Here is a 24,651-nt window from a genome sequence, read left to right as displayed (position 1 = left end):
GACTAACTGTCTTAATTGTCCCCCATACAGTTCATTGAGGATTTAGATTCCACCTTGGAGCAGTTGAACATCACAGCTGAGAAACTCGCTCAACCAGAATCCATCTCATCCGAACCGGACGTCCTCAGGAAACAACGCAAGAAACTACAGGTACAAAACGCATTGTGGGTGATGAGTCTTTCAAGTCATGGTTAAATCGAGCCCCGTTGTCATTTCACCTTTGTAGGGTGGCATGGACGAGTGGTTTGGAGGATCAAATTCAAGTTCTGGGCCCTGCTTTCAGCCGAATTCTGCGTTTACGATCACGATTCCCTGCTTGACATGCTAGCGCTGAATTTCTGCGCTAGCCTTGTAAGCGTAGAATGCCTAGTAACGTGGAGTATGCATGCGCACCAGGCCAAAATTCGCCGCTAACCCGTAAAATTTGCTTGCCGTAAGCACAGAATTCCCTGCTTCCGTAAGCGCTGATTCTGTGCTTACGATAAGCAGAGTCATGAAATTGGGCCCTGGTGGTTGAGGCATCGAAGTGTGGTTTCTGGTCCCGGTCGTGACACTTGGGTTCGTGTGAGAAAGATCCTGTACTATAACTGCTTCTCTTCACCCAGGGGTGTAAGTGGGTACCTGCAAGGGTAGAGGTTGATATTATATTTGAAAAAATGTCTTGATCTGTGCAATTCATAATCATAGATGTTAAATCAATGTTTGTATGAGAGGGATCGGCTGTTGCTTGGTGTTTGTTTCCCCGTGTGTGTGTGTTTGCCGAGTTCACAAAACAAAAGCAAATGTTTGAAATGTAGAATTGATTTTGATGGTTGTTTCTTTGTATTTCTTGCAGTCTCTACAAGACCAGGTTGACAACCAGATGGACGCAGTGGAGAACATGCGCAAGGCTGGTCAAGATATGATCAGTGCTGCACCTTCAGACGATGCCTACATCAGAGGTAAAGGTTTTCCCCGTTCACGTCACTACTCATAAGAGATTTTCACAAGGTGTTATCGCAAACCTCTCTTAGTTATGCTTCGACCAATCCTACCTTACTGTTTAGTAAAGTGGAAAAAAAAAAAAATCTTCTCTGTTTGGTGTTTTCCTACATAAATATATTTACCAAAATTAGTTGATGGCCCGCTGTTTTGAGCTTAGCAGGATCTTTCTTGAAGCCTAGAGTCTTTCCCACTTGGCCTTTGAGAACGACTCTGCTTCGGTCAAAACGTCAGGCCAATAACTATTTTTGGCAATTTTTATACCATAGGTCCTTTTGGTTAGTAAGCATTTTGCAACATAAATGTATTTACAGTCAAAGACTGCCAACATAGTACTGTATAGCTCAGTTGGTAGAGCGCCGGAACGTTAATCCAGCGGTTGCAGTTTGAACCCCTACTCCTATCTAGTCAGTTTTCCCTTGTTCATTATTTAATAAATCTATTTACACCAGCTACTCTTTGATTCTGTTTAGAAATGCGAGACAAACTGGACCAGCTGAGTAACAAGTGGGATACGATAGTCCGCACAGCCAACCAGCGGGCTAGCAATCTGATGGAAGCGTTGAACGCAGCCGAAGGGTTCTGGGAGGAGCTCCATAGCACCAACCTGACCATCAAGGATATCCAGGACCAGATCACAAACTCAGAGCCTCCAGCGGTTGAAGAGAGAGCTGTAAGAGACCAACAGGACATCCTTCATGTAGGTTTAACTCTGTTGATTAACTTCTGGGCCCAGTTTCATAGAGCTGCTTAAGCTTAAAAAGTAGCTAAGCATATGCTTGTCAGAGTTAGGTTACCAGTTAAACTACCATGTAACATGTACAATATTGTTACTGGTATCCTGCGGATCCTGCTGAGCAGGAATTTGTTGAGCAATATTTTCTACTCATACAAACAAGCCCTGGTTTCAATTTGATAAGCTGCTAAGCACAGTAGCGAGGCTAAGAATGGAGGGGGGGGGGTTGATTTAAACTTCTTCTGAGTAAAGCCCAGTTCATACTTCCTGCGAATGCGAATGCGATACGTATGTTGACGTCACAAATTCGAAACCAATAATTCGCAGCAGTTCAATTCTGCTCAACTCACTTGCGAATATTGGTGCAAAAAGAGGTGGTGACGTCAAAGTCACGTCAAATTCGCTTTGCATTCGCAGGAAGTATGAACCGAGCTTTAAGCCCAGCGACAAGCTAGTCTCCAAAAAGGCAGTACATAAGCAGCATCCAGCAATGAAGTCCAGCATTTTCCTGAAGACGATCAGAGCATACTGAACAAAACGTTTGAGTCGTTAACCACCAGTTCGTTTCAGAACCACCACTACTTAAAAAGAGATATTCACATGGAGTTACCGCAAATCTCGCTTAGTTAAACTTCCACCATGTAAAGTTTCAAATTCTACAAATCCTTTTGGGAAGCAAGTACGCTGCAGAAAAGAAATTTATATCACTCGTTAAGTTGTGTTTTGTTTTTCACATCGTTTTGAATCGTAGGCCATCAAGGAAGACGTCGACGCTGTCAATCAAGACATGGAGATGACCAAGTCGTCTGGCAAGGAGCTGATCCGCCTCTGCGGAGACGCCGACAAACCAGATGTCCAGAAGAGTCTCGACGAGCTGACCACAAACTGGGAGGCCCTCAACGCGACCTACCGCAACCGGGAACAGAGCCTGAACGATGCGACTAATTTGTCCAAGGCCTTTGAGGATGGGAAGAAGAAACTTGATGGGTACATGACCAGCGCTGAGGGGGAACTAGAGTCCATGAAGGCAGTAGGAACTGAGGCTCCGATGGTCAAGAAGCAGCTGGAGAACCTTAAGGTACGGAGATACTTCAATTATAGTAGAGGACCTAGACCAGGCCAGATACTTCATGGAGGGCAAAGAAGGCGATTGCATCCATGCCATTTTGGTCATTGCCTTGATGCCCTTGAAATGCTCCTGTAGAAATTTACTGTTTTCTCATAGGGTGATCCTTACCCAAAAGAAAATGCCTTGGTGCCTTTGCCCTTTCGGAAACGAAGCACACAGACCTCTCAACAACGTGATCGGTATAGAAACTGAGTCTGAAATTGAGGACTTTCCAAACATGATGAGGGTTAACACCTGTGGGGTGACGTTGTGAATGGAATTTCGGTTTCGACTGCTAAATGATGATTATTAACCTCAACCAGGCAGGTGCTATTCTCAGGATTTTTCAGGATTTCTCAAAATCTCCTTTAGGCTTCAGATTTGTTTTGAAAGAGGTTAAGCAGTCACCAAAGGGAGAAAGAGGATATTTTTTATTTTTTAAGAATAAAATTCAACAAAAAAATGCATTTTTCTTCTCAGAAATTCAAGCAAGATCAAGACCGCGAGACTCCCAACCTGGACCGCGTCAACCAACTCGGCAACAAGCTCCTGACCCAGTGCACCTTTGAGAACCGCGAAGGAATCCAGGGTCCACTGAGTGATATGAACCGTCGCTGGAAGGCCCTGACTGAACGCAGCTTTGACCGGCAGCACAAGCTGGAAGCCGGGCTACTGGCTCTGGGTCAGCTTGACTCTACGCTTGATGAGCTGCTTGGATGGATGAATAGAGCGGAGAAGAACATGAAAGAGCAGAAACCAGTGATGGGTGACTCGAGATCAGCCGAGATTGAACTTGCTAAGCACAAAGTACATAGAGAGTTAATTGTTTTTTAGATTAGATTACTAAATTACTGTAAACAAACCTGACATTTATCCAAGTTCAGCAAAGAGCTGAATCTTTAAGATTGATCTTTAAAACTGCTTTTAAAGAAAGTTTTTTTTTACAATTTATTTTTATTTTTCTGACTGATAGGTGCTGCAAAATGACATCATGTCTCACCAGTCCAGCGTGGACTCTGTCAACCAGGCAGGACGTACCTTCGTTGCCTCGGCCGACAATCGCCAGGTAGCTGGAGTGATCAAGAACAAGCTGGATGACCTGAACGGCAAGTGGCACAATCTGCTGAAGATGAGCGAGGACCGGCAGAGAGAGTTGGAAGGAAGTCTTGGAGAGGTGAGAAGGTCGATCAAGATAAACAGCAAACTCGGTCAACCATTCAAGTCGAGCCATACAGCAAACTCATTGTGGCTTTAAATCCTTAATGGATGTTAAAATTTTACCTTTAATAAGATAAATTCTTTGTTTTCATTTGCGAATTTCTTGGTTGGTAGCTTAATACACTTTTTAAATCAAATACTGCAACAGGAACAGGAAAATGAGTATATCCCACTTCTGCAACCAGTTTATGAGACCAAACAGGATTTGCATGGTAGACATTTCATTCCCCACTTTATTGTGACTTTACAGAGCAAACTGTTTGGAGATGAAGCCAATCGTCTCTTGCACTTCCTGAAAGACATGGATAGCCAACTGTCCTCAGCCCAACCTGTTGGAGGATTACCAGAGACAGCAAAGGAACAACTCGACAGACACAATGTAAGTGTCACCAAATTCATCGGTCAAACTCAGGGATGTGATTTCTTCGTTTTTAACCGGAAATCTGATTTTTGTTTTATATTTAAAAAGTTAATAAGAATCATTATGGATGTATCTTGACGCAAGTTGCTTTAGTTGAAATGTGGTCTTTGTGTCGTCAAATAATAATGTCTATGCAAACTCATAAACTGAGCAAATCTTTTTAACCATCGTTTGATCATTTCGTAAAAAAAACTAACGATGATTTTTGTTTCTGTTTTAGGAGCTGATGAAACAAATGGCTCGAGAGCAGATGAACTTTGACCGCCTCATGGACACCGGCCGTCGGCTACGCAGCAAGGCTGGACCAGAAGCTGATCGCGAAGGAGGTGTTGGCCACACACTGGCGCAGTTACAGAACAACTGGGACAGCGCAAAGCAGAAGGCCAATGATAGACAGGTAACTTTAGCGTGATGTACAGGTCTTAATCCCTGACTGCTACTATGGGTTACCTTACAATGAAAACAAGTAAAAGAGCACAGTCTGTAGGGTGTCATGGTCGAGTGGTTTGGAGGATCGAATTCAAGTCTGGTCATGGCAATTGTGTCCTTAAGCAAGATGCTTTACTATAATAACTTCTCTTCACCCAGGGGTATACATGAGTACATGTGAGGGCAGAGATGGTTCTTGTGATTGATTTAGCTCAGTGCGCTACATTGTGCTACATATTTGGCAGCACAGGCTGTATACTCCCAAGGGAGCTGAGATGGTTTAAAAAAAATGAAATATGATAGCCCAGTGACCAGGAGTAATAATGTTGAAGCGCCATGAGCGTCACTGAGTGACGGACCTGAGCGCTGTGTACCTGTAAGAAGCCACTATCATTATTATTAGTCTGTCTTTGACATGAGCTTCATTTATATTTTTGCAGATTTCTGGAAAGTACAGACACTATTGATTAGGGACATTTCTCATTTAATGTTATTTTTCACTCCTCTGATGATTGTAGACCAAACTTGACGATGCCTTGACGCAGGCGCAGAACTTCCACGATGCCTTACAGTCCTTCATCAGCTGGCTGACTACAGCAGAGAAGACTATGAATGCTTCTAAGCCTCCAAGCACCATCCTGGATACCGTCAACCAACAGATAGGCGATCACAAGGTATTGTAGTTAATATTAAGTTTGGTTTTCATCCTTACAAAGAAGTGTGTTTGCACTGTATTCTCAGTACTTTCCCGAGTTCTGTGAAAAAAAATACAGAGGCATGTTAACTCGGGTTGGATTCAAATCCACAACCCTTGCAATTCTAGAGCGGTGTCTTACAAACTAAAAAACATTTCTTCTTGTAGCCCTTTACCAAAAGTGGCTTAAGACTCATTTGGGGTGAACTTCCTTTACAAAAAACTTTGTACAAAATCAGGACCATTGTTTAATTTGTCTACTCTTTTGCTGTTTTAAGAGGAGATATCAATTCCTACCTTCAGCTCCTCTTAGGTTGTTTCACCTTGAATCTTGTAGCCCCTCACCAAGAGCCTTGTTTGGGGCAAACATTTACAGAATCAGGAACATTGTTTGATTCCTTTACCATTTTTCATCCCTTCAGGACTTCTTGCGTGACATCGCCGCCAAGCGAGACACCATGAAGGAGCTCGACCGCACTGGAACTCAGCTGAAATACTTCAGTCAGAAACAGGACGTCACTCTGATCAAGAACTTGCTGATCAGCGTACAGAACCGCTGGGATAGAGTGCAGAACCGCTGCAATGAGCGCAGTAGGCAACTGGACTCTGGATTCAAACGATCCAAGCAGGTAAGGCTTCAACTATTCTTCCTACTTTATAGTGAGATTTGCGTTAACACCATATAATGATAATCTCTAATTGAGTTGTGGAGTGGTTTTGAAAAGAATTGTAGGTTTCAACTCGACGTCTTCAGTATGCTCAAAGCATCCTCTTTTTTATATTCTCATTTGTGCCATTCAAACAGTTGCATGGTTGACCAACTGAGCTTTAAAGCCATAATGGTCTTGTTCGCCTTATTTTGTCAGTATCTTTGTGTGGGGTGCCAGTCAGAAGCCATTCAAACTGTAATTGCTGTTTAGCCAGGGGTCACACCCAGCCTGAGAAGCGGCAGTAAAGGGATCACCATTTTTGAAAGATCTGGGATGAAAATTCTGTGTAGAATTGTTTTTCACTCTACCAGCTTTTGTTTGAGTAAACCCTCATGTTGATAAACATATGATTGTTCTGTTTGTTCACAGTTTGCCGATCAGTACAAGAAGATGTTTGACTGGTTGGAAGATGCCGAGGGCAAGCTTGACGTGGACAAGTCTGTTGGTAACAACCCAGAGACCATCAAAACTCAACTCAGGAAACACAAGGTAAGGTTGTCTTATTTACCTGAAGACTGACTAGATGTCTTCTTTTAAGACCTACCTATGTCATTAAGTCTACCTTATTGCCGAGTGGTTAAGAGCATCAAATTCAAGTTCTGGTGGTTAAGTCATAGGAGTTTGGGCTCAGGTCCCGGTCATGACACTTGTGTCCTTGAGCAAGATACTTTACTATAATTGCTTCTCTTCACCCAGTGGTATAAATGGGTCCCTTCAAGGGTAGAGGTTGTTTGGAACTTTGCATGAACTGAGAGAGGTTTGCGGTAACACCATGTGAATAGTGATGGTTCTGAACCACCAGTTTTTATCAGAACCAACACTAATCAAAAAGAGACATCTGCAAACCTCTCTAAGGTTTTGAATAAACATTCTGTAACTGAAATGTTGTATGTGTCTTACCCTGCTAGGAGCTGCAACGATCCTTGGGTGCTAAACAGCCGATGTACGACACTACACTACGCGCCGGTAGAGCACTGAGAGAGAAGAGTAACCCTGCAGATACTAAGGTCATCAACGGCAAGCTGACTGACCTCAAAGACAAGTGGGACACGGTCTGTGGAAAATCTGTAGACAGGTACGTCCGGCTCAGAAATCTTATCTGCTCTTACAATCGGAATTACTGAAATGTATTAGTGCATTCAGTCAAGAAAGGAAACATTGAAAGAAATGGAATGAATAAATCAATATTTCTACCACAAACTGTATGCTGGAAGGGAGGAGGTTAAAGCCCGCCATATGCTTTCGTTTTCTGAGAAAAAAAATTGAACTATAAAAACATAGCTTCATGGTCCTTTTTGCACCATTAGATATGACGCTTTTTTTCACCTTTTGAAAGTAAGATAAGCTGCGTCTTGTCTGCTGAAAATTATGGCATTATATGTTTTCTAACACGTGTATGTTCTTTATATATTTATTTTATTATCTATGCTCTTTAATAAACAGGGTTTGCATGTAATTCACAATCAAGTATTTCTTCGTAGATTAGTGCGGGGAATTTTTTTTTCTTTGTACACTTTTAGGGGGGAGGAGGGGGTATTGAAAAAGTGTACAGTTTGTGTGCTTGTAAACAAATTGACAATTGTGAACAGCTCCGTAGATACTCATGCTAATAGTTTATATTTCTTGTGGTCTCTAACAGACAACGCAAGCTAGAAGAAGCCCTCCTCCATAGTGGCCAATTCAAGGATGCCCTACAGGCGCTCCTAGACTGGCTCTATGAAGTAGAACCCAAGATGTCTGACAACAACATGGTCCATGGTGACATCGACACCGTCATGAACCTCATGGAAACCCACAAGGTAAGACAAAGGACATCATTTATTCTCATAAAAAAGAGCCGAAAATAAAAACATCCTTTTCCTCTGGCAACTCACACCTGTTATTTCTATTTAATTCTTTTTCCAAACTGAAGAAATGGACATAAGAACAGGCAGATTAACTGCTCATCCATTATGTTTAATGACCCAAGTAATTCAATTTAGACACACAAATTATTTCACCCTTTGCAACACCATAGTTTGGCTTTTGTTTCAGCTTAATTCAGCAGCCAAATTCAGAAGTTTTGAAGAAAGACAAAAAATGTGTAGCTGAGCCAATGATTTGGAGCAACACTCCTACTGCCATTAGGAATATGTTACATCATGTACATTCTGTAAAGTTCTAAAGACTTCATTTTTCCGATGTTAAATACTTTTTAAGTGTGCTATTATCTTGATGGAATAGTGCTTATTAATTTTAATTGTTGTGTTATTTTAAATACAATCTGCCCTTCTTAATCCACAGGGTTTCCAGCGTGACCTGGGCAGCCGCAAGGGCAGCGTACGCTCTGTAAATAAATCAGCCAAGGAGCTGATGGACAAATCAAGCGAGGACACATCACACCTGAAGTCTAAACTGCAGGAGCTGGACAGTAAGTGGGACAACGTCTGCCAACTTAGTGGCGTCATGCAGGAGAGACTGGACGGCGCCATGAAAGAGGTAAGAGTGACGCCTTTCTTCTTCTTCTTCCTTTCTAGTGCAGCCTTCATGATTGAAGATAAACGCACTGCCAGACACACCGAACCTCTTCTCTTTGTGATAAGTGTGTTCTGGGGTCTTTTACGTGTGTTGATAGTTTTTATAACAACACATGGGATCTACAGCTTTATGTCCAAACTGAAGGATGAAGCAATGGTTAAGTGTCATGCTTTGAAGTATGAGATATATTCCTTTATAGCACCATGTAATGGTTTTAAAAGGTGATCTGCTGCCGATCAGACCAGGAACACCGGGGCAAACCTGTTCTCTTAATGATAAGTGCACTGGGTTCTTTTATGTGCATTACACAACACACAGGACCTACAGCTTTTTGTCTCATCTGAAGGACACAGCAGTAATGGTTAAGTGTCTTGCTAAAGGACACATGTGTCATGGCCGGGACTCAAACCCACACTCTGCTGATCAGCTGCAACAGAGCTTGAGTCCGGTGCTCTTATCTGCTCGGACAGGACACGCACTGTTTCAAGAACACGACTTTTGTTGCTATTAGTCATGTTTATTATAAACATTTAAACTCGCAGCCCAAGGACCGAATTATATCTAAATTTACAAAAGGAATAGCAAAAGTTCATTAAAAAGGGAAAAAGATAAACTTTAGATGTATAAAAACCAAAGTGTTATACCTTTAAGAAAAAACTTGGATCGTTAATTTTTTTAAAGGAGTATATTTAAGCCAATATTTTGGAGTTGTTTTCCGCGAGTGTAGTCTGAAAATTTTTATTTTCTTGACCAGGCTGAGGAGTTCCACGAGGCTGTACACATGCTCCTGGAGTGGCTAGCTGATGCAGAGCAGAGTCTGAGATTCCACGGACCGCTGAGTGAAGATAAAGAAGTCATCACAGAACAACTACAAACTCTCCAGGTAAATAATTGGCCACAAGTAGTTTGTGCTAAGCAAGGTTTTGTGCTTGCAGGCTTAATGGCCACTACATAATGAGTGCAAAGACCGCTTCAAATATTCGTACGTAGACTGGAAGACATTACCACCAGACATCATTCATGTCCATCACAGACAATAAGACCTTTAAAGGAGTCGTTATAACCCACCTTAGAAATAAAAACCACACCGCACACACCTGCTATTCTCATTTGGCTCTAATAAGAGCAGTTAGAATATATATCCAGATCAACATGTCAAATGTACATGGTATTTTTCTGTAGTTAAAAATCACCTCTTTTTTTGTCTTGCTTTATATTTAGGATTTCAAATCTCGGATTGCGACCCATGAGATGCGATTGAACGAGGCCTGCATGCTGGGTGACGTCATCCTAACCAAGTGCCACCCCGATGCTGTCACGGTCATCAAACACTGGATTACAGTACTACAAGCAAGATGGGAAGAGGTACGTAACAAAACACACTTCGCAATCGCAAATAAAAAAAACATCAAATTATAGGCTTTTGTCTGAAATAAAAAGTTGCATCCCCTTAAGGTGATCCCCTCGCTGCTGCTTCCCAGGTTGTATCGTAATTTGGGTGTGATCCCTGGCTACATGGCAGTTAACAGCTGTATGGCTTCTGACTGGCACCCCCAAACAAAGATATTGGCAAAATAGGGAGACCGCTAATATAGGGCTAGATGTCTCAGTTGGTAGAGAGCTGACATGTTATTCCGGAGGTTGTTGGTTCAAGTCCTACACTTTTCAATTTTCTTTGTTCAACCCCGAATCACTTTTATTACAAGTGTACAAAATATTTCTGACTTTGTTTCTTTGTTCTGTCTTAAGGTGATGAACTGGTACACAGAAAGGCAAGACAGACTAGAAGACGCTCTTACCAACCTCAAGGACAACGCAGAGCTACTTGAGAAGCTCCTCAAGTGGTTGGAGCAGTCTGAGAACACCCTTCAAGAACGGGATTCTCGCCAGGTGCCTGATGATATCGATCGTATCAACAAGCTGCTTGAAGAACACCAGGTGAGGCCTTAGAATTAGGAGATTGGAGATGGCTGTCTAATGAGTCCCTTATTCAGTCTTAAGAGTTTGACAATAAACCTGAAAGTCCAAATAAAATCTTTGAGACTTTAAACCTACCTACATCGAAGAGGGTTTGCTTTATGTCTGTAAAGTTGGCAAAGCTTATCTGATTTTAGGATGTTTGCTTCTAGGTATAGGAAGAGGGAGACAATAACCTAGGAGAGATAAACTAAGTACATTTAGGGGCATTGCTTGGCAACAGACAGCTCAGGATAGAGTGAAACGGAGAATTGGTGAAGAGGCTTTTCTCTTGCAGTGGAGTGAAATAGGCTAGAAAAAAGTAGAGGGTTTAGGAAGTAAAGATGAAAAGTAGTTTTGGGCTGTAGGAGTTTACTGTTTCCATTTTCCATTTCTCTTAGAACTTTGAAGACGCCATGGCCACCAGACAATCTGAAGTAGACCGCCTTACCAAGGCCCACAAACGCCGCCGTTCCACGGACATCGGCCAGGGTGGTATTCCAATGCTGGACCGCTCACGCCGCGGTAAGGGAAGCCGACCAATCAGCCGCGAGCCAAGCCCGGGACCTGACCCATCGCGCAACCCACGTGTTGCCGCGCTGCACAACAAGTGGAAGCAAGTCTGGCTGATGGCCATGGATCGCAGACGCAGACTGCAGGACGCCCTTGACAGACAAGCTGAGGTAAGTTGTTGCATTTATCGCACTGTCCAATCGCCAGGCATGATATATCTCCTACTTAAGTCTGATTTCCGATTATTTTGCCCTTGGAAATATCAGAAAAGTTGTGATTAAATAGCCTGAAAAGTCTTTTAAACTCTTAAAATTGGGTTCTTGCTATTTGTAACAAATGTTTAGCCTATCTAAAATATCTAAACTTTATCCATCTTGTTACCTCCTAACAGCTGAAGAAGCTGAAGAACTTCAACTTTGATGAGTGGCGCCAACGCTACGTTCGCTGGATGAGCCACAAGAAGGCACGAGTCATGGACTTCTTCCGCAAACTGGATCTGGACCGGGATGGCAAGCTGTCTCGCAAGGAGTTCTCTGATGGAATTCTCAACTCCAGTAAGTCTACGAATCCATTCTTTAAAGGCACTGGACACCTTTGGTTATTGTCAAAGACCAATATTCTCTTTTGGTGTATCCCAACGTTAGGAAAAAAATAACAAATCAGTGAAAATTTTGACTCAATTGGTCATTGAAGTTGCAAGAGAAAAATGAAAAAAAAACACCCTTGTTGCATAAATTTGTGTGCTTTCAATTGCCTAATTAAAGGCTTCAGGCCTGAAGTATTTTAATATTTGAGTGAGAAATAACCTTCTCAAAAACTATGTTACTTCAGAAGGAGCCATTTTTTCACAATGTTTTATACTATCAACTGCTCTCCATTGCTGTTACCAAGTAAGTTTTTATGCTAACAATTATTTCAAGTAATGGCCAATAGTATCCAGTACATTAATTCAAAACAGTACTGTGGAGATTTGAAAACCAGGAAGATTTGCGTGCACACTGGAAGAAAAAAAACTAACAAACTGGAATTGTTCTCTCGTTGTAACAGAATTCCAGACCAACCAACTGGAGATGAACGCAGTGGTGGACAAGTTTGACCGGGATGGTGATGGTTACGTGGACTACAAGGAGTTCATCGCGGCCCTCTGGCCAGAGAAAGAAAGCGGCCAATCAAACCCAGGCACTGACGCTCAGAAGATTGAAGATGAGGCAAGTCTCGAATCCTATTGTTTGTTTGTTTGTTTGTTTGTTTGTTTGTTTTGTTTAGATGATCTTCCCATCCAGGCAACTCGCCAAATTCCCACAAGGGGATATAAACACCAAACTTGCAACAGCCAATCTCTCTCATACAGACATTCATTTGAAATAGCATGTATTTTGACTGTACTTGAGATATTTGACTGTAGTGTTACAATGAGTCAATTTCTTATCTGATAGTTATAGCAGTGTTAAGTAACTCATGTATGAGCAGGGGAGACTGTTGAGAATGCTGGGTGGTTCATACTTCCTGCGTACACGAATGAAGTTTTGACGTCACAAATTCGCAAACAATAATTTGCAAAACCTGTGCACAACTTCCGCAAAACATTGGCTGCGACAACAGCCATGTGACGTCAAAATTCGCTTCACATTTGCAAGAAGTATGAACCGTGATTTACCAGGTAAAACCAGCTCAGAACTACAATAAGAATGGTTAATTATCTAGTATGTCTGCTGCCCTCTTGTGTTTCAGTCTCCCATCGATTTGCTTCAGTCAATGTTTTTGAATGATTCAATGACCTTTGAACTCTGACCCCTACCAGGTAAAACGCCAGTGCGGACTCTGCACCTGTTCCAAGAAGTTCCGAGTACAGCGCATCGCCGAGACCAAATACCGCTTTGGTGAATCCCAGCAGATGAGGCTGGTTCGAATCCTGCGTAGTACCGTCATGGTACGCGTCGGTGGTGGTTGGCTGGCACTCGATGAATTCCTAGTGAAGAACGATCCCTGCAGAGGTAAGAAAATGCATTTGTAATATTTCAGTCTTGAATGAGAGACTAAATTGACAGGATCTGGATAAATATTCTCAAAGCTCTAATTAGAGCAAAACGAGAAGAGGAGATGATGAAGAAATTGCAGTTTTAGAAGTGGGAGGAAAACCCCAGATAATTATTCCAGGGAAAACCCACGCAGTCACGTAGGGACTAATATCATTTACATGTCAAAGAAAAGAAGTCATTTTTTGTCACTGTGTCAACCATTGTCATTGTATCATGTTGTTTATGTCTCATCTTCATTTATGTATCAAACCAGTCATGTTTTTTATTTTATTTTTCATTTTACGATATTCTATCAATAATTTGTCTTGCATGACATTAGAATTGTCATCAATAAGCATTCCATCTTTTATGTTGAACGTGTAATCACTTTGGTTATTTTATCATGTCAATCATTTCCCCACTATGTAGACCTATGTGTTAGCTTTGGCCCTGAGCGTAAGTAGTAATTCAACAAAAATCATTTTGCATGCAATCAGGGAGATTTTTGTCCCATTTTCCCCCACCCATGTACCTGGACAGTTTATGGCTTTTTATACCATTGGTGGTGAGAACAGTTTTTAGTTCTAGAAAGGGCCATACAAATTTGATTCTCCGATTACCAATGGTGTATAATGCTATCCCATGCCCTGTTTATCTCTTAATGTTTCCCCCCATGTTAATGCCATTTAACATGAGCAAACTTGTCGGCTTTTGCTTCTTTGGAACTGGTCGCTCTAGTTAAATTTAGCAATATTTGAACTTCAGGGAATTTGCCCTCTCCATTTTATTCCTGCTTTCCTTTTGCTCCTGGTTCCCCCCTCTATAAGAATTCAATAAATAAATAAATAATAATATATTGTAAAATCGTAGTGAATAATGTAGAACAACAGATGGCTCTTCAAATATACATGTACTTATTTCCAAAATCCAAATCAGAACGGTGAAGGCAGATTACCTTATGCATGTAATATCCAGCCCCCCCCCCCACCCTCACTCGAGGCCAACCCAAACCCAACTCAAACCCAAACTGCTAAAACTAGTAGTACCTTGGTACTCACTCGTGACAATTTAGTTTTTTTTTAAACCCAAATTGAACACTAGCAGGACAACAGATATAAATGGGTAGCACTACAACAATTGCAATCGAAAGCTATATTGAGGAATTCAAATAAATGACTGTATGAGAAAGTAACAGAGGCTGGGAATGTATTTTGAAGAAATACAAAGGTGCACAGGCCTGGAACTTCATCTTCAAAAGGACAAGGCCATTTTCGTTTTGAAAAGGGGACTTCCATTGGGAAATCTGAAAGTCTATGGGACACTTTTTAAGGGGCACCTAGGCGGAGACCAGGGGCAACAGAGGCCATGGCCTTCACAGCCTTCGTGATAATTCTAGGCCTGGATGCATGTGTGGGATGTGAACCAAGGTCACTCTATCTTCAAAGCCATGGGAACCAACCTCCCTCAGTATTTGTTTTAGGACACAAAGAAAAGAAATCTACTCCAGTAAAAACAAAGCTAAAAATAAACCAACAAAAGGACTGTTGTCAGAAGCAACCCACCCACATACAATTAGCCTTGCTTCAAGGCTGATAAACTATATCAGACAATAGCTAGCCTCAATTCAAAGCTGATTCTACTATTTTTGAAGGGGTACACAAATATTCCAGTGTAATATTTTAAGATGCTGTTTTTAAAGGACCTGCTGAAAAATAACGTTCCAGAAAAAAATATTTTTGAAGAGAGTTGTTAAAACCAAGCCTGTTATTGTTCACACTTCCAGAAAACTTTAGCTACAATGATTTGTTTTGTTCAAGGTTTGTAAACAGTTTATGTGGGTTTTTTGTTTTTCCAGCCAAGGGACGCACCAACATTGAGCTGCGTGAGAAGTTTATCCTGGCCGAAGGAGTCAGTCAGTCCATGACACCGTTCCAGTCAAGTCGCAGTCGACGTTCTCGCTCACCCTCCGAGTGTAGTACTGGAAGCGCAGGATCAAGAAGCCTTAGCGGACCACTCATCAAGGTAAAAACAAGTTAAAAGTTTAAAGTCTAATCAAGGTAGGACACTCTCCTGAAGACAATCAGAGCATGCTGATCGAAATGTCGAGTCAGTGACCATCGGTTCTTTTCAGAACCAACACTACTCAAAACCTGTCTTAGTTGTACTTTTACCGTGCAAAGTTTCAAATTCATTGTAAAACAAGTTGTCAGTGTGACTTCTTAGCGCTGTGATTTCGTGTTTAGACTGTCTAGATTATGAAATGTCAAATTAGATGGGAGAAAGACCTCCAAATAATTTATTTTCAATTTGAACCATATCTTTAGACATGTCCTGTAAAAGTATTAACCAAAACTTGGAAATTTTCAGGATATCTGGGTCTGTGGCTAGCCCCTGTCTTCACAACACATGTTCTTGAGGATCACACCAACTTACCTTATTTTTTACTCTCCATTACAGATCAGAGAAAAGCGAAAGGTAGCACGCCCCTGGCAACAGTCTCCCGGCTCGACCACAAAGAGCAGCCCAAGAACTACTACTACATCTAGATACGCTAGCGGTGCAACCTCATCCCCAAGAAGCATGGAACGAAACGGAGAAAGTAGCTACAAGAAGACCTCCTCCAAGGAAACGTACTCCTCATCCTCTACCCCTGGTAAGTTATTTTAAATTTCTTATCTTCTTAAACCAACGTCTTTCTAGCTTCATGTTTTTGTAAGTTAAAGGTACTGACACTATTGTTAATTACTCAAAATAATTATTTAAAAAAAAAATGTTTGTAACAAGCAATGGAGAGCTGTTGATAGTATAAAACATTTTGAGAAACGGCGCTCTCTGAAGAAATTTCTCACTCAAATAGCAAAATACTTCAACTGAAGCCTTTTAGTATGCATCTGAAAGCACACAAGTTTGTGCAACAATGGTGTCTTTTCTTTCATAGTTGCAAATTTGATTACCGATTGAGCCCAAATTTTCACAGGTTTGTTATTTTTTGCATATATGTTGGGATACACCAAGTGAGAATTACTGGTCTTGGACAATTAGCAAATGTGTCCGATGCCTTTAAGGAATTTCAAATTTCTTATCTTCTAAAACCAATGGCCTACTAGTTTCATGTTTCCATCTCTGATCTATTCAGGCTGTCTTGAGAAGTTGAGTTGTGACCCCATCAGGGCCTAATTTCATAAAAGTTGTTAAGCAGAAAATACTGCATTATTGTGCTAGTTTTTCCTTTTGTTATTTTCTTTCAACAATTGAGTCCATACATATGTTGGGATACACCAAGTAAGAATACTTGTCTTTGACATTTACCAGTGTCTAGCTAGCATCTGTGTACTCGGAATGGATGTCCTTGAATGACTTATAGACGTCTCTTAGCAACACCCCATAAAATGCTTTATTTACCCAGCTTGGTTTTTAAGAGCCTAGTAGTTTTTATACATTAACAATTCAGATCGCTTTCCTCTTGGCAATTGGGAAAGGTTTTTTTTCTGCATACGTTTGCAGAATATACTTAAATTTGCATTTAGCCTCTAGGATATTGAACCACTGTTTGTTTCCATTGTACTTGACTTGAGTTCATTTGAATGCAGTAGAATGTTGCTGGAGGCACAAAATTGAAGCCTGACAAAAAGTTCGAAGACAAAATTTAATGTTGTCATGGTAACTGCATATTGACAATAAAAAATATTCCATTATCAGTGAGCATTATAAATATTTTTGTTTTAAATTCCAACTTTTTTGTAGGATATATTTATGTCTACAAAGTTATTTTGCCCACACTTTTCAAGATACAAAGGTGCTCGGGTTTTTAACATTTGACACATTTGCCTGGTGGCTTAAACAAAATTCTTGAACAGCTATTCCAGACTACAATCTTTAATAAATTACAATCTTGTTTTTGCTAGTCGACTTGAAATTTGATTGATTTTCCAACAATTACTTCCTGAAGTTCTTTGCACAAGAAATATATGCTTACCAGAAGCAGCTTATCTGTGATAGCTCAGGAAATAAATGCATTTATAAAGCAGATAACGTGTATTCTATATCATCCTTTACAACATTTTGTTCCTACATCTTTGCTTTTTCTGTTCTTTCCTTCTTGACGTCCCTCCTCGGTTCCTCCAGATCTTCTATCACCTCTAAAGGAAGAGGCTCCGATAAGCTGGGACTCGATTTAAAAACTAAACGGTGAAGGATCAAGCTTACTGTTTTCCTTAAAGGGGCACTCCACTCATGATGTGACATCTGTTCTCGTTATAGAGAAATCGTAATAAGTCCTTATTGGAGTGTTCCTTTAATGCATCTGAATTGATCTAATCAACCAATCCCAGCTCGACACTTTGACTAATGAATCCCCTCCTCTTTGAATTAATATCAAGCTCGTTTAGTTTTGATTTGAAATCAATTAACAGCAACAAAAATTACCCTTGCTTTGATTTTTATTCCTTCCGCTATAGCTGCTAAAAAGGGTGGAATGCGTCACTAGGATTTTGTGTTTTTACGTATGTATACATCCCTATGGAATGTATCATGTGTCATTGTATTGAGTTTTTAGATGATTAGTCTTGGTCTCAAGTCTGTTAAGCCTAGCTACACCCAAATCCAGCAGAATCCAACAGCTTTCCTGCATAATGTTACCCATACTGGGAAGATGGAAGGGTTAATATTGCCTAGTGCTTCTGGAGGTTTTTCTATAGTGAGGTCCATTTTGATGATGGAAAATTCCAAGGTTACTCAATTCAGTGCAATATATATTGGAGAATAGCAAACAAAATTTCACGTCATGCCACTGAAATGCAGAGCTGTCAGTTCTATCTGATTCTGTTCTAATAAACAAATTTTGAGGGAAAAAAAACCCTGAAAAAAGCAAGAATTTCTGATTTGGTTTCGGTTGGATTCAGAATTTTGAAGTGCCTTTGTAGTTTTGGGTTAATTCTTTTTAGCTTGCCATCCCATTTGTTGTGTGACTTGCAATGTTTATCCTTTGTATTGCCTATGCCCTCCGAGTTCGTATGACTTTCATTCATACGTTTTGCCTGTTGGAACAATAAGATTCATTTTCATTTTCTAAACTACCCAGGCACGATATTATTCCTGCTTGAGTCTGATTTCCGATTTGTTTTGCCCTTGGGAAAAATCCAAAAAATATGGTGATTCAATAGACTGAAACATATATTAATAAGTAAGTTACTTCCAAAGCAAAAAGGTTCTCGAATATTCACAAGCCTTACTGCACAACATGTTTTCACACAACCTCCCTTCCCTGCTCCAGCTCGGTAATAGGAAGGCTCCTCCCTCAAATTCATCAAGTATTTCCCGAGACCACTTAGTTGGCATGGTAACAAACCTGTACATGCATGCATAGGGAGTGATGAGACATGCTTCGAGATCAATGTAATGATTGCATTACTGGCTCATGATGCTAAGGTAGTAGCCTGACTGGTCAGCTCCTTCTAGAAAATAAAAATTAAGAAACGAAATGAATCACTGAGCTACTAGCTGCAAATATGTCTTTAAAGGATTTGGGTACTTTTTGTAACACAAACAATGTACACAGATCTACATTAAACTTACACCCTTTGAAAATAACATTTGTCTTAGTGTTCCTTAGCTAAATAATTTTCGTATCACTGAGGCACGACTTATTTTTGTGAAATTGTTTCACTTGTTTCTATAAAAAAATACAGCACCTCAGCAAGTAATATTTTAAGGGAAGCTTTCTACCACCATTATCTTCAAAACAAGTTGTTTAATGTTAATCTGTGGATATTATATACAATACAATACAATGGGCTTTTGTATTGTACAAAAAGTATCCAAACTCTTTTATGAGATTTGTCTGGGTATTTCCAGTTGAGTTTCAATTTCTGTATTGTTGTTTTTACCCAAAATTTGAGCCCTGAATTATCATTATACCAAATCAGTACCCAACTATTTTACACTTGTAATCTCAGATTCATTACATTGACTTGAATGGGTGCGAAATTACGATTTTGTATTCTCTGTTATATTGACAAACAAAATTCAATTTTCCTTAGTTAGCCTTTGTATTAACTATAATCTCTCAGTATTCCTGCTAGCTTAGAGTTTGAGTTACAAAAGAATAAAGGCGTAATTAAATTCATTAAACAATTAATTCCAGAAAGTGGTTTTCACCGTACCAGCAGCTGCAGTTAATTAACGCTTTTCTTTTTCTCTGTCCGGTTATAAAACAGCCACAGGGCTGAAGTACCAACCATTTCCAATCACGTTACCCCCCCCCCCCCCAGGCAAATTACATTTTAGATCCAAGGTTGAAATTATTCAGTTAGCCCAACGGATCAGAACAATATGTTTATACGTAGCTCGACTGCACTGCATTGAAAATTGATTGGCTCCATCCAAACGTAATTACTTGTGACACTGAAATATAATTTGACAGAAACGAACAAAGGGAAATATGAGAGAAATGCATATATTTTGAACCTATGACATGTGTGTATCAAGGAAAGGTTTATACATATTTAATAGATGTTAAGTTTGTGTTGGGGATAAAGAATATCTTTTTTGTTTTACCGGTGTATGTTAGAACTGTATACTCAGTACTTTCCTGCGTCTGGTGAAAACAATTGGTATTAAATTGCTCTGGAATTTCAAAGGCTGTGGGTTGGAGTCACACCCGAGTAATAGCCTGTGACTTTTATTTTACAGAACTCGAAAAAAAGTACTGAGTATACAGTGCTAACATACATCAGTGTATATGGGTAAATCCAAAATGAATATTTTGTACATATTGTTTGAAGGATGTGCATGTTAAATCTGCCCGGTTTTAGAATCTCCACTTTTCCTGTTTTGTTTGAATATTGTTGAGATTACGAAAAAGCATGGATTTTGATTGTATTCCCGATGTGTGTTTAGAACCCCCCTTAGAGGTTTGTCTTGTTGAATTGTCTGCTTCATTGTACAATGAGCTACCTTTTTGTTTGGAGTTGGCTGTCCAGCGGAATATCCGCTATACTCTGTAGTCAGAGGTCCCTGGTTCGAATCCAGGGTGACCTTTTTGTTTTGAGGTGGCTGTTTTCTTAGGCATTGTGACTGGACTGATTTTGAGTCTAATGATTTGGGGCATTTGAGAAATGTTCTGATGAGGTTTTGTGAGACTTACCAGGTTAAAGAATGCTGGAAAAGGCAGTCCCATAATGTGTAATATTTCAACCGTCACCAATTGAAATTGCACATGAACGATGCATTTATGACGGATTCCTTTTTTTTTGGGGGGGGGGGTCATTATGGTTTAGAATTGTAAACAGAATACCAGGCTTTGAATTTCGTTCTTGAAGGGGAACAGCAATTTTCCTCTAGTTTGGAACTTTGCCAAAGCATAAGGAACCATGGAAGTTTTGATGCTTGGAATACTTTTTATTGGAAAAGCAGTTCTTTTGATTCGTTTTCAAACATACTAATGAATGTATTGATGTTTTATTTATGATAGGAATTGGTTCTGGACGTACAGTAACCTCCTCATCTAACTACTCCTCATCCAGCTCTCCAGCAACACAGTACACCACAATGGACTACCAGTCCAAGCCAATGGGTGCTGGTATGCAGGGAGAGGTGACTATGAGAACCACGCGTGAAGAAGAGCGCACTATGTCCAAAGCAGCGCCCTCGCAGTCTGTATACACGCGCCTGACCTCGCCATCTAAGAAGGCTACATCGTCATCATCATCGACAGTCAAGTCTTCATCTTCATCAACAACCAAATCTAAGACAACTGGTGGGGCTTGGCGCTAGAAGAGCCCATCCCACTCCTGACACCGAATTTGGAAACCAACACAGAGCATGCATAATGTTATCGTAGCTTAGAAAGTATAAAAACATTCCAAGTTCTACCAAATTCTTAGATGGTCTGAAGCTTCAAACGGCTCTCTGTTGAGAGAACCTGTTGGAATTTCAACATCTGAGACAGAATTTCAACGTCTTGACTCGTTTACAAAAATCACTAAGAAGAATTTCCTTTCCAAGGTCTTTTCATCTTTGTGACTTTTGTGGACGCAATTTTGACCCTAATATGCAGTTTAAAAGCTCTGAAGAAGGTGCCCAACTTAAAATGCAGTCTTCCTCTGATATGTGGCCTGTTGAAAACATTTAAACGTAAATAAATAGATTAAGTTGAGACTATTTAGGTTAAAATGAAAATATGATTGAAATTCTATGTAGAAAAAAATGGCATGGTTTTCTTTGCTATCTTGTTTGTATATATTGCTACGGTGTTGTTTGGTGTTCCTTTGTTGATTTTTTTCAAAATCATATTTTTGTATTTGTAGTTTTTTTTTTGAGGTACATGACGACGGAGGGAATGCATTTTATTTTAGTTATTCACTGAAAGTTCTGTCAGGTAATGTCTGAAATAGTTTTTAAGGTGACCCAAATATTGTCAGGTAGCGGAGGTCTGTCGATAAGGCTTTCTTGCACTGACAATATTACCAATTGCGACAATGTAACAACCAAACATGTCAAGAAATCTACCAAAATTGTGACAAATATTTGAAGGTTTGAAACACAAGTTTAAATCTTCAAAAAATTCCCTTTATACATCATTTTGATGTGACAGTCACGTGTGGAAATTTACTGGAGAATTTGTTCCCCCCTAAAATGGGACGTATTCATGAAGTAACCACACATAATGCGACAACTGCTTTAAGTTGAAATTAAATCTGTTTATTCATGTATTGGTTAAAAAATTGTAAAAGAATGGCAAAATGTCGTCAAACGATAACTATTATTTGCAACAAAAGTTTGTATATAAAAGCAGTAAAACGACATTTGGTGTGTGGGATTTTGTTTATTTTTATGTTTATTTTTCGAATTTTTGAGCTAGTACTCTGTGTAAAAAAAAAAAATGCCAACAATTAAATGGACTATCAGAGTATGTGAATCTTTAAGAGAACAAAAATAGTACATTATAGATGTGCAGCGGAAGTAATAGTGTTAAAGATGTGGTAACAGTTGACATTGTAGATTTTTTGATTGAAAAATAATTGTATTTTTGAGGAGAGATTTTGTTAGCTCCTTGAAATGATGTGTTCCAGTGGGGACTAGTAACACATTGCTTGAAGGACTATAACAACTCTACCTATTGGATAAATTGTGTTTGCTGTGTCGAAACCAGTTGACTATACTTTAATTCATGCAGGAAACACAAGAGTGGGGACCAGTTGTTTCCTTGCTTTGATATACAGGTTTAGTGATCTTGAAGTACCTGTGGGGACCAGTTATTTCAATATCATTACAGACTGGTTTTTACATTTCGATGAGTAAGAATGATTATCAAAGAAGTAAATATTTTAATCCATTTCATTCAGTTCGGATTTAAGCATTAAACATGTGGGGACCTGTTTATTGCCTGAATCTAAGGTTGACTTTAAATCAAATATAAAAATGAATGAAAAAGTCTATGACTTTATATGGAATGTGGGGACAACTCTGTGCAAAATCATGGACTTAAAATTTGGCGAACAATTTTTATTGATGTTGACTTTTGGGGATCAGTTGCCATCGATATAAAGCGTTTACCTTTAACTTAGAGTTTAACTTAAAATTTATTGGCTTTTGATCAAAGCTAGTGATTACTATAACTATCGCATATTGTAGCCACATATGCTTTAATTGAACCTTAGTAAACATCATGGTGATAATAGTGTAGCTGTAAGATTCATGTTTTTCCTCTCCTTTTGTGAGGTTTGGTCTTTCTAATCATGTAGCATGTAAAAGAAGTAAAATATAGCATCAAAAATCATCTTTATTCTTATGGATGCACATGGTGGACTGCAACTAACTAACATTTTTGACTACGGACAAATTTATGATTATGAACTAGTCAACTAACTAATTCTTAATAAACTGTTTAGTAAACTAGGGATTGAAATAAGTCAGTTAAAGCAGTAACAACGATTTCTGGAAGCACTTGCATGATTTGGACAGTTCAAGAGAATGGTTAGACTACACACAATGGAGCCAATTAATCTTGAGAAATGTTTTGAACATTCTTCTGTAATTAAAAACAAAGGTTTTGTGAAGATGTGACGGTACAAATTGTAGTATTCAAACAAAGATGTTATTTTGTTACTTGTAATGTATAAACCTGACATTTTGTTGTACATTTCATTTAAGACTGGTCAAGACGAAAGTTCAGAATTATTAAGGTATTACGCATGTTAATCAATGTGTTTGAACCAAATCATCAAATCATTGGCGCAGTGAAGATAGTTCTCTTGCCATTTTAGGGTGGAATTATTTTCTTTTCATTTCTGTCTTTCAAGTTATAAACCAAAATTAATATTGACGTACTTATTAACAACATGACAAAGGTTTGTGGGTATAAGCTGAAATAAATTTTGTTTTGCAAAAGAGGAAAAGTTATAATAATGACATGAACATTTGTTTTTCAATTGAAGGATATGACAACACAATTTGTGTTTTAAATTCACCATTCTTTATTTGCCTAAGTTCTTTTGCGATTTTATTTCCATTTTGCTTTAGAAACACAGAAATATGTGTAGGTTTTTGTTTGTAATTTTGAGTTTAGTTTATTTCTTTTGATACTCAAAAAGGCGGTAGACAAGAAAATTGTTTCTTTGATTTGTTTAGATTATGACATTTACATTTGGAAAATTGTTTGAAGTTAGGTTTGTTTTAAAATGAATTTTGTACTTTTGTTAAGTTTACAAGGTATAATAAAAACTGCTTCTGAATGTTTTGGTCTTCCCAAAAGGAGAAGATTTGAAAAGAACTTAAAATGTTTCTTTTTGATTGTCACCGATTGGGAAGCAGATTTGCATACATAGATTTGATTGGTTGATATCATTCATCATTCAGTTTTTTTATGCAAATTAATTATGTTCATTTTAATTTAAATATATTCAAAACAATAAATAGAAAATGGCTAATTTTAGAAACGCAAATCGTATTTGATAAGAAGATGCTCAAATAGCTTTAATTTGTCAATAGAATTTATTACTTCAGTTTAAAGTGGCTGGTATTATTTTTAAAAAGTTACGTTTTGGGGCTTTTTTGCTAAAAATCGTGTCAGTTCACGATTGCCTTTTTGAGCGAATAAATTTTTATTTTGCAATAAAACATAAACCATTTGTGTCCAGTTGATTTCTTTATGGTAAATAAAGGTTCAACTACCTCCATGATTATACACACCTATAGGCAAAATGTTTGCATAATGGCAACTTTGTGTTCTACATAATGGCTGTGGGAAGCATGAACTATGCATATTCATGAATACAAGGTCGACGTCACTCACGAAGCATTGAATATTAATTTCTTTGACCATTATAATGCCGTAGCAAATTAATTAAAA

The 24,651-nt window shown here is 39.2% G+C and overlaps 1 protein-coding gene across 1 annotated transcript in view; it reads left to right on the top strand.

Annotated features, from left to right (window-relative positions):
* LOC117304446 overlaps window positions 1-24,425 on the top strand; it is a 230,747-nt gene extending 206,322 nt beyond the window's left edge. Inside the window, exons 197-220 of the mRNA XM_033788903.1 lie at window positions 31-150; window positions 836-941; window positions 1,455-1,681; window positions 2,469-2,795; window positions 3,306-3,632; window positions 3,799-3,999; window positions 4,294-4,422; window positions 4,685-4,861; window positions 5,412-5,567; window positions 6,010-6,216; window positions 6,667-6,786; window positions 7,206-7,372; window positions 7,937-8,096; window positions 8,581-8,775; window positions 9,569-9,697; window positions 10,036-10,179; window positions 10,564-10,752; window positions 11,172-11,453; window positions 11,675-11,837; window positions 12,331-12,491; window positions 13,085-13,277; window positions 15,157-15,323; window positions 15,759-15,954; window positions 20,773-24,425. Coding sequence (XP_033644794.1) covers window positions 31-150; window positions 836-941; window positions 1,455-1,681; window positions 2,469-2,795; window positions 3,306-3,632; window positions 3,799-3,999; window positions 4,294-4,422; window positions 4,685-4,861; window positions 5,412-5,567; window positions 6,010-6,216; window positions 6,667-6,786; window positions 7,206-7,372; window positions 7,937-8,096; window positions 8,581-8,775; window positions 9,569-9,697; window positions 10,036-10,179; window positions 10,564-10,752; window positions 11,172-11,453; window positions 11,675-11,837; window positions 12,331-12,491; window positions 13,085-13,277; window positions 15,157-15,323; window positions 15,759-15,954; window positions 20,773-21,074 — 4,545 coding nt within the window. The 3' untranslated portion in view covers window positions 21,075-24,425. The remainder of the gene's footprint in view (window positions 1-30; window positions 151-835; window positions 942-1,454; window positions 1,682-2,468; window positions 2,796-3,305; window positions 3,633-3,798; window positions 4,000-4,293; window positions 4,423-4,684; window positions 4,862-5,411; window positions 5,568-6,009; window positions 6,217-6,666; window positions 6,787-7,205; window positions 7,373-7,936; window positions 8,097-8,580; window positions 8,776-9,568; window positions 9,698-10,035; window positions 10,180-10,563; window positions 10,753-11,171; window positions 11,454-11,674; window positions 11,838-12,330; window positions 12,492-13,084; window positions 13,278-15,156; window positions 15,324-15,758; window positions 15,955-20,772) is intronic.
* The last annotated feature ends 226 nt before the right edge of the window (window positions 24,426-24,651 follow it).

This window comes from Asterias rubens, chromosome 21 (genome assembly GCF_902459465.1).
Source record: "Asterias rubens chromosome 21, eAstRub1.3, whole genome shotgun sequence".
In the NCBI taxonomy this organism is placed as follows: domain Eukaryota; kingdom Metazoa; phylum Echinodermata; class Asteroidea; order Forcipulatida; family Asteriidae; genus Asterias; species Asterias rubens.
This window is presented reverse-complemented; position numbering and strand designations above follow the sequence as displayed.